Here is a 10,440-nt window from a genome sequence, read left to right as displayed (position 1 = left end):
CGTGTGTGAAAAAATCCTTTCACATTTGGGACTTTTTATTGTTTTGATTCGCTTCAGTAATTAAGAACTATTTTACTTTCAACATGAACTTACTGTAACAATGATACTATAAATATAATATTATAGGATCATTGCTGTAAATGAATGAAACACATAAAATATTTGAAGGTAACAAAAAAATAAGATTTTCAAGCATAAATGCATAAATACATTTATAAAAAGTGGAAATGTTACTACGAACACTAAACAGTTATTTGCAAAACAGAAGACACGTTGAAAACACTCTGTTAATGACTATTCTAGAATTACGGCAACTTCTACCTTGAGCACTGCCCTACGAAGTTTAAATCGCAGATACACTACAAAATTTTGTGCGTTGTGGTGAATAACATTAGCTTTATGCTAAATAATTGGCGCTGGTCCAGCATCCTACCACTTTTTTAGAGTAACGAAACTAGTAGTCAAAATTGAAATTGCAAGTAAGAAATAAATATTGGAGAATGAATATAGTAATAATACTTAACCCACCGGAACACAAACGCTTACTCGCAACCTAACCCAAATAATGTTAGCTTTAACCCCCGAGTGAAAGTGCTGTAGGATTCCAGACCAGCGCTAAATGTTCTTTGATTTTTTACTTTTTTAAATTGTGGCTATTAACTCGATGAATTAAAATATTTGATTTCTTGTACATGTCATATATATTGTAAAATTGCAGTAGAAATAAAAAGTTAAGAATTAAATTTAAAAGCAATTGACAAATATTTTTTATAAAATGAAAAAAAAAATTTTTATAAAAAAATAATTTAGTTTTAAATTTTTAAATTGATCATGCCATAATTGCAGGAATTTTAGTACTACACAAGGTTTAATGAAATAACAATTATGGTTGATGAACCTTTTGTTTTTATCATCACTACATAACAGAAATGGGAGCACTCAGTTCTACATATCAAAAAGAGCAACAGTGTTTGGAGAACTTACCTGTTCATTGGAAAACATACTCTGTATACAATAAACTACCAGATCAAAAGCCAGTAGTGTACCATGGAAGCAATCATTTTAAAACAATGTTTACCAAACTTAATGACATGAGAAAATCAGGTATTTAATATTTGTTTCTATCTAGATATATCACAAGGTATTTTTAAATCTATTTTATACTTACTGTAAACAGCTGTATAATTACATAAATGTGCAAAATTACAAAACCAAGTATAAATATTTAATCTGGCTTAGCAATAAATAAAATTTTGGCGCTCTTTCACTATTGTACGTGAAAAGTTATGCAAAAAAAAATAATAATAATACTGCATACCACAACGCATATTGTTTGGGTTAGGGTGCGGGTTAGCGTTTAGGTGAGGGTGGGTCAAGTAATATTATGTTTATTATTAATAATAACTTGACCCACCCTCAACCAAACGCTAACCCGCACCCTAACCCAAACAATATGTGTTGTGGTATGCGGAATTTGAAAAAAAAAATTTTTTATTAATTTTTACGTACAATCGTGAAAGAGCGCCTAAATTTTATAGGGCTTTTAATTTATGTATGAAAATATTGTCATAATTTAATTAAGTTTATATTTCAACCATAGGAGTGGACAACCTTCTTAAGAAAAGCGCCAAGTTTGCATTTAAAATATTTTTACTGGCCATAATTTAGCAACATACAATGATGGATGCAGCATTTTTGTTTTAGGGTCTATTAACATTTTAAGGGATGTCTTTATAAAGTTGTGGCAAAATGTAAAATCATTAAACAATTAATCTTAACACACCTGTTCTTAAGCAAAGTTGTGTGAAAATATGCAGAAAGCACGAAAAATAAATTTACTGTAATTAGTTTAAATTGGTAAAACTTACATTTCGAAAGATAAGTGATGCATAAAGCAAGATTTCCACCAGTTCAAAATACAACAATGATTTGGGGAATCCCCTTACCTGCAAGTTGAAAAACACAACTGATCTGACAGCATTACCTTCTTTATTATTTTCAAGAACCCCAAACCATTTTTTAAATATTCTTTTTAATTTCTGTTTAAAAAATGGATTATGGCCCTCAAATAATGAGGCAAATCTCAAAGATACAATTGAAGTATTAAAATAAAGTATTGTTAACTCCTATATAAAGAAAACAACATACTTAAGCAATACACAGTAAATAAAAACCCTCACTTAAACCCTGTGCCAAGTAATACAAATTACTATTTCTGATTGCCTAATACTTATAAATACACTTTTCTAGTTAAATGCTACTTATGGCAAAGTGTAAAAATATACTTGTTGTGTAAAATTATATTTATAAAGCTGAAAACTGCTACTCAATGTATCCTCAGACGCAATGACCATTATCTATCCTTTATGTTTGTTGTTGTCGGTATGGAAAGCCCTAACAATGTGCTTAGAACGCCATTGTGAATCAGCCTTAAAGCGCATAAAAGTGATTACATATTGCTTTTTGAAATTAAAAAAAATGTGTATACATTTTAATCGTTAGCAAAATATTAGTTTGGGGATTGTCATATTCCGGTGCCCAAACCCCTATTGTTTTGTTCATCAGATGTTACATTTTCCATATTGATGAATTTTACGAGTTTCTTGATAAATCCCACAGTTAAGCATAACCAATTAATTTCCAGCTTCTCTTGACTCATTTTGTGAAAAAAATATTTGAGTTGCATATATATAAATACAATGATGTGTGATCTGTTGTTTTGCCTGGAAAGTTTGCCTAAAAACTAATTTTAGAAACCGGATAGGTGTTGAAATAGCTCTAATTATATACTACTTTTGGTGGTGCCTTTTTAATGTATTTGTCATCGAAGGTGAATAAATACAATTTCCCATATAAAGCTCTTATTAATTGAAATCCTAACTCGTAGATGCATTATTTTTTTATTTTATTGCCATACTAAAGTAGTATCCACAATAGAACTTATTGAGTTGCTAAAAAGATTCTTGTTGGAAATCTAGTTAAAAATATCTAATGTCAAACAAGTCTCATTTCAGGCTTCAATTTTTTTTATATATTGATGTGCAAGTAGTTAAATAGTAATGTTTAAAATTATGCTCCTGCAACTCAAAAGCTACTTTGTTGAACATTAAAAGGAAATAAATTAGAGCAACTAAATTTAAAAGGCCATATTGGTGACAACTGCTTAAAAAATAATTTGTTTCAACATCTGTATTGTGTGATTAAATCAGAATAACAAGCATTTCAAGCATAAGGAAATAGTAAAACAAAACGCATAACAAGAAAAAAATTTGCTGTAGTCCTAACAATTTAGTATACAAATGGAACAAGTTTAGTAAAGTGGGCCACACTCCTGATGTAAACTATCAAATTGAGTTTCATAAAAGTATAACTAATTGAGTTTGAAATCAAATTAAGTTCTTTGTGCTTTCTGTAGTTGTTTTATATATATGATTGATACTCATTTGCAGGTACACTTACAGATGTTATAATCCGCTGCTCCAAACAAGATTTTCATTGTCATTCAATCGTTTTAGCTGTGAGATCTACATTTTTTCAAAATTACTTTGCATCACAGTCAAAAGGTTCAAAATGTGTAGTCTGGAACCATTAGTAATAAAATTATTTAAATTTAGATAGTATACCCTTTTCATTAACCGATGGACCAAGAATAAGTTTGTTATGCTATTATGCTAAGCTCTTTAAAAATAAGAAAGTCTTGAAGGTTTAAGCTGATTACTTTGATGTGTTTTGTTTGTTAGATCATGAATCTGCATTTACAACATTCCATGAAAATGAAATGAAATTGGATGTCCTGGAAAAATTATTGGAATATATTTATGTTGGATCAATCTCTATACCAAAACATCGAATAGAAGAGTAATAATCAGTTTTTTGTAGTCTACTAGATTCTTATTATTATTGAAAAAGTAAAGCTTAATAAAATACATTGTATAGAATTTGAGGTTTTGCAACTTTAGCAGATGGTAGAACTAATTCTTTTAAAGGTATTTAGATGGTGCAAAGAGATGGAATTTATATTGCATTTGTACCTCACCAACGATTGTTTTGAATCGTTATTCCAATCATAATGCACTAGTTGATACTCAAGCTTTTACAGATGAAGATTTTTATTCGCATTGCTTCAATAATAAACAGCCTGACTTTGAGAGCTCAATTGAATCAAAGTAAACACCCTTGAATGTCAATTTAAGTTGAGTTTTTCAATTTAAAATGTAACTTTTTAGGTTAAAAAAATATTTCTATTTTTGGTCGGATGGCATGGATGGTTGCAGCCCGGTTTGGAATATAACTCTCACCACTTCAGATAATAAAAAAATTATGTGCCACAGGTTAGTTTTCATTTTTGACAGTTTTTATTATTTTGTAAATAAACTTTTATAACCATGCCTAAATTATTAAAAATTAACTTTTGCCAATGAAGTTTTGTAGTTACATAATTTTTTGTTTTTGATCGGAGATGCGGCACTATTTTTCCTTTATTTATTTTATATTTCATTTAAACTGTTTAAAGTTCAAAGTCTTCCATAAAATATAATGTGTATATAATTATATATATGCATATTCCCTTCTGTCCAGAATCTGATATTTGAGTTTGTGATTAATTATTATTTTGGAGAAATCCAAATAGTTCAAGTTTGTTGTAAGATATTTACTTGGTTTTGTACCTCACAATAAAGTTACATTTAAAAAGTCTAATAGATTGTAGCCTGTGCAATTACTTAAAAAATGTTTTTTCCCCTTAGAAAGGCAATTGATTCTATGAAAAAAAAGTAGTTCAACACTATATTTTAAAATGGTTTAACACTGTTTTAACAGGTTATCAATATTTTGTAATACATTTATTTTACCTCGGCCGGTAGTGGAGCCTAAAATAAATATATATATTTTTATTAGTTAAGTACTTTTACTGTTTTTTTTATCTCAAGGGAACTGCTTGCAAGTTTTAGTGAATATTTTTATGCTATGTTTTGCTCTTCATCATTTTCTGAATCATTTCAACAAGATGTTTTTCTACAAGATGTTGATCAAACCACTTTAAGGTAGGACAACTCTTTTATATATTTATTCGTCATGTGTGCAATATCAAGACACTAGTTCGAAAATTATCTTTAAAGATAAATAGTTTGATCCTCTTGCTATTTATTTAATTTACTGCCAAAATTTTTTTCTGCAGTTGCATTCTCGAATATGTTTACGCTTCACAAATCACATTTGATTACAATAACTTGATTGCCATAACTGTTGCTACCAGATGGTTAATGGTAGAAGAAGAACTGCTCAATGCTGCTCAAAATAGACTAGTAAGTTTTATCAAAAGTATGACTAGCATATTTAGGTTTATGTACCCCAACACCTCTTTTCTATTTTCTTGTAGTGTTAAATGGATTTTAGCATTTATTCCTAACCTTTTTAAGGCGAAAACCATCACCTATAAGAACTGCATGGAAATGTACAACTTGAGTATTGCCCACTCTCTTCCACTTCTGCAAAAAGAAGCTATTGTTCCCTTGTTTGGACGCCTTCAATCTGTTATGTGGACAGATGAGTTTCAGCAACTGTCACTGAAAGATCTATGCGAATATTTATCGAGTGACAGTTTGACAGTTATGAGTGAAAAAATGGTATGTGATTAGGACTAGTTTTTTTTTTTATTTATTTTTTTCAGGTTTTCCTGTGTTGTAAAATAAAATTCTGCGTAGGTTTTTGAAGCTGTTCTTAGATGGTCCGAGCATCACAATCCAGAAGATTCTTGTGCTGCATTGACAAAGTGTGTCCGTCTTCCTTTGTTGTCTTGCAATGACTTGAAATCCTGTATCTGCAAGCTATCTTCCAAAGAAAAAACATACTATGGTTCATTGCTTTCTCAATTCCTAGAGGCCGAAAAGCGAGTGGATCGATTGCCGCTTGAGGTTGTTTTGCAAAATGCAGGAAGTCGTCTCAGAAATTGTTTTGAAAAGGTAAGTCAATTCTAGAAGATTTGCTAACTACATAGGAAGGATACTAGTGTGCTTCAGACATAATTTTAGGCTTGTGTGGTATGTAGGCATGCAACCTGTGTGTTTGAAGGATTTACATAATTTCACAAGTAACTGTGCGGGTTGGCATTTTTTATTTAATTTTTAGTTTTTTTTTTCTTCTTAAATGTTGTGCAATTTTTAAGTCATTTTTGGTGTGTGTCAACATAAAAATTGTTTTAAATTAAATTGTTATTTGATTACATGTTATTGTATATTAAAAGTAAAAATGTTATTTTATCAGGTCCATTTAACTGTGGTAACTTACAGAGACTGTTTAGATATGCCTGTTCTTCTTCTGGTAGTGCTCAGGTCAGTAAAGAAGGTGTCTTCTAACTGCTAAAAATATATAATAAAATGAGAATTTTATATGCACCTGTGAATTTTATCACAATTTCACACATGTCCATGCTACACCAGGGTCTAAGTAAATCTACTGAAAATCACCTGGTTTATAAAGATTCCATGAAGGCTGATGGACAATCTTTTAAATGCATTGTATAAACTTACTGCTGGCCTCTAAAGCTCTGGTGAAATATTTTATAACCTTTGTGATGATCTGATTTTTCATGATCTAAAGATCTATAAACAATTTTTATTCTTCATTTTTAAACGTTAACATACATGTAGGGTTAAACCCGCACGAGGGGAACAGAAGTATGACAGTCCCACAACTGAACCACAGTTTTGCTTGGAATATTTTTGCAAATTTATAACAGGTGAAGATTGAGGCAATAAATCATATCAACTATGCATGTTGCCTAGCGGTATAATTAATGGAAATTGTTATTTAGAATTTGATCTATTTCGGCAGTTCTGTGTGGCCACCTTCAACAACCAGTTGTACATAACAGGTACTGTACCAAATGGTGCTTTTATTTGCTGTATAAATATTATGGTGAACACCGGGCGGCTTACAGTGAATAGACATAAATTCCATCTAACTTCTTTACTTAAGTTGTTTAATATCCTATGTTTATTGTGATTTAAAAACTCAGGTGGAATATACAAGCTGGCTCATTCGCCTCTTTACAACCCTACGAGACCTTCTGCCACCACTTTGATTTTTAATCCGAGAGTTCCTCACAAGTGGTCTCAGGGTGGTGACCTCCAGGTTGCAAGGTACATGCATCATATGGTGTTAGTGGGGGACAGTCTTTATGTTTTGGGTAAGTTGTGCCTATTGTATCTTAACATAAGATAACAAGTTTGTTAGTAGTTGAAACTGTGCAATTATCATTTATTGATCATTTTTAGCAAAAGTTATGTAAACGTATTGGCATTTCGTTATAATCACTGCATTTATGTTGTTTGCCTTAAACACTTTTGCAGTTGTTTGCTGTTCTTGTTAAAAGTGTATTTTCCTTGTTCCGTGCAAACTACGTTTTCTAACTAATAAGGAACACGTTAAATGTGTACTTCAATACCTATCAATGACAAACTTATCAGGTTAACAAAACATATATGACAGGTGGCAAAAATCAAAAGCACGAGTTCGAGTGTCAGGTGGAAAAACTTCAACTCAGTGGCAACAAATGGATGAAGGAAACAATGATACCAAACGCAGGTAATGCAAAAAAGTGTGCTAAACTTTCATTTTGCATTGCTGGAAAGATGAGTGCTTTCAAACTATCAATTTTTCCTTTGAACCATACTGGATTATATACAACTGATTTGAAAAGTAGGGTGCCGTTCGATGCATTAAGGAAAATGTGACCCTTCGATTGTCCAATGACGTCATTTTGTGTTGCATTGTCCTGAAAATAGTCAACCGAGCAAAAAGCAGATCGGCAACTTCCAAAAGTTTAGTAAGGTTGACCGTCGGTTTCCTAAGCGTACGGCGCCCATATATTTATACAATGCATGTTTTTTCTAATATAGGCAGATACGATTAAAACAAAAATTCTGCTCTGCAGAAGAAAACATGGTTTGCTGCGCTTGGAAAGAGCAGATCTGCGTGGTGTCCCGCGTGGAGGGCAACAACGCGTTGGTATTGCGCCGCTACTCGACTACTCGCCGCCACTGGCTACCCGCACTTGCGCTTTCCACTTCCGAAATCGCGCTGGGAACTTTCTACACGGAGCTCTGGGACCTGGTAAGACGTTTTTAGCTTTGCTTGCCAAACGGTCAGGTCTCTACGTTGGGTGCCCACATTGACAATTTTTGTTTAGAAACGGACATCTGGATTTTTGATTGTCTATTTGCATGTTTGAGGTCGAGTTGAAACCTCAGGGTATTAAAGTGTCAAAGTTATTTTTAGGCGGAAATCTACTATGTCTGAGCAGCTTAACAACTCTGTGTCATACTTAATACTTTTCTTTGTATTTATTTCTAGATCGTCATTAAGGAAAAGATATACCTCTTTGAAACATCCTGTTGGAAATATACGATGGTGAGTTAACAACGGACGTTAGCTAAGGAAACGAAAATATTTTTCTGGCAAAATGCCGCATTGGTTCAATAGCTTTTTATTCGGACGCTTCAACAACAATTGTGCGACAAAAACAATTTGCATCAGTTCCTACACACACTTTCACAATAGGAGTTAAAAAATTGCCAGAATTAACTTCTTCTTATTTTTTCACTCCCCAGGTCTCGGTATTCGACCCTTTAACTGAGCGCTGGCAATCAAACATCCAAAACGACGCCCCTCTCTCCTACGTTAAACCCTTTCTGCAAGATGACGTCACGCTGGTTGCCCTTGGCAACTTTGCGCTCAAGTCGTACTTCCTCTGGTCGCTCCGCAAGTGCACCACACCGTGTCAGGGCACCTGTTTGTGGACTCCTACAGCAAACACCGAGGTGGTAAAATTATATAAATGTGATGCTGTTTCCGTCCGACGTAGTGTAAATCAAATAAGAATTGCAACTCTTTTTTACGATATATATGTTCCCTAGCCGAGATTTTTGCAAAGAAAAGAATCACCTATCGCATTTTCAGGTCTATTGCAAAATATATTCCATTTAGCAAAATTTGTTTTTTGGCCTAATAATTCTCAGGGCTTCGCGTGAGGAAAATATTTTCCCTAAACTATCATGATATTATTGAAAGTTGCATAATATACATAAGGAACAAACGTTAGGTTCAAAAGATTATTGTCGGTAAATTAGTATCCTGTTTTAAAAATCTAAGTTATCTTGTTTAAAGTAACAGCTGCAAATTAATTTTAACCCAATGATTTCAGCTTTTTGAAGACATTTTTTTGTTTTCTTTGATAATGAGCGCAGTAACGAAACCTTTAAATATAGACCTTGTTTGTTTCCAACAGACAAGACGACATTGGAATCGGTTATCCTCGAGTGCCACAAACTGCAAGTACACCAGCACAAAGAAGCCAATTCAGGTCCGCCACCCCATGTGCCCGGTGTATATCTACAGCGACCAGTATGCGACAGACGATGAGTGAAACCCGTCGGCATTTTTGCGAAGTCTTATATGACATTAAATTTTGCTGTTCCTTCGTGTTGGTGACTGAAGGACTTTTGTAATAAAGTTTTCTTTTATGGCGACGACCATAACGGCTAAGAAGCTTAGTCTCTCTGTTTAAAGTTCCTATTAAAGTGCATCTGGTGTCTTGTCGTAAAAAATGCGATTTAAGTATTAAAAAAGAATTAAACAAATAAAAAAAAAATCCAAATTAATAAAGACGCCTTACGTAACCTGCAATATTACTTCAATTCGTCAATTCATTATTTATCCACCGTAAAATCAATGTTTTACTATGGAATGGCACATTTTCATCACGTTTTTTTGGAAATTGATGCCCTGACTTGTATCTCGACTAATCGTAGCGACTAATGCGTCACTGCAAACATATCAATGTTAGTTACGATCATCAATTCATTTAAAACAAAAATCCTTCGTGTTTACTGTTTTGTTTTTTATTTGTAACACTAATCTATATTTTTACAGTTTTATTTTATTTTATATACATTACGAGCGCTTATGTCTGTACCATATATTGCAATCATTGTTTGTTTTTGCAAAGTTCTTGCCTTGCATGGTACCGTTGTATACTTTTAAATTTGTATTACAAACACATGCTTGCATATTGTGCACAACTTGAAACTTAATGAATTATTGTACTTTAGAAACCTTGCTTTGCACTGGAACTTTTATGGTTTTGAGATTGGTGGCGTTTGAATCGGTTGTAATGACTGAAGTCAATAACTTGCGATTTGCCTTGACTCTAAGTTGTTTGGCCAAATGACCTCGACTGACTAATATTTTCATTGGATATTTTTTGTAAAATTTAATTACACCCAATTTCCGCTTATTGAACAGTTTGCTCGCTACATGTTGCGTTTTTTGTTGTTCGCTGATCGAAATAACACTCAAGGTAGGACGAGTTATCAATTTTAGTAATTCAACATTTTCACAATTAACTTGATTTGCTATGCTGAAATTATCCTGTACCTAATG

The 10,440-nt window shown here is 32.6% G+C and overlaps 1 protein-coding gene across 4 annotated transcripts; it reads left to right on the top strand.

Annotated features, from left to right (window-relative positions):
• Positions 1–852: 852 nt before the first annotated feature.
• LOC146161161 (kelch-like protein 13) lies at positions 853–10,439 on the top strand. Of its 4 annotated transcripts, XM_083384519.1 has the most exons (18): positions 853–1,104; positions 3,450–3,563; positions 3,741–3,858; positions 3,987–4,166; positions 4,227–4,331; positions 4,929–5,042; positions 5,177–5,303; positions 5,418–5,624; positions 5,703–5,960; positions 6,262–6,329; positions 6,648–6,736; positions 6,812–6,871; positions 7,016–7,186; positions 7,489–7,584; positions 7,934–8,112; positions 8,353–8,409; positions 8,610–8,819; positions 9,287–10,439. In XM_083384519.1, exons 1-18 carry the CDS (start codon positions 930–932, stop codon positions 9,422–9,424), a joined length of 2,466 nt encoding a protein of 821 aa, XP_083240645.1. In that variant the 5' UTR covers positions 853–929; the 3' UTR covers positions 9,425–10,439. The 4 variants fall into 4 exon arrangements, with proteins under 4 accessions (XP_083240645.1, XP_083240646.1, XP_083240647.1 ...); XM_083384520.1 differs by lacking the exon at positions 3,450–3,563; XM_083384521.1 differs by lacking the exon at positions 3,987–4,166.
• The last annotated feature ends 1 nt before the right edge of the window (position 10,440 follows it).

The sequence above is a fragment of the Ascidiella aspersa genome, chromosome 3, assembly GCF_963924565.1.
Source record: "Ascidiella aspersa chromosome 3, kaAscAspe10.2, whole genome shotgun sequence".
Classification (NCBI taxonomy): domain Eukaryota; kingdom Metazoa; phylum Chordata; class Ascidiacea; order Phlebobranchia; family Ascidiidae; genus Ascidiella; species Ascidiella aspersa.
Note: the sequence above shows the minus strand (reverse complement) of the source record. Positions and strands in the feature narration are given on the sequence as shown.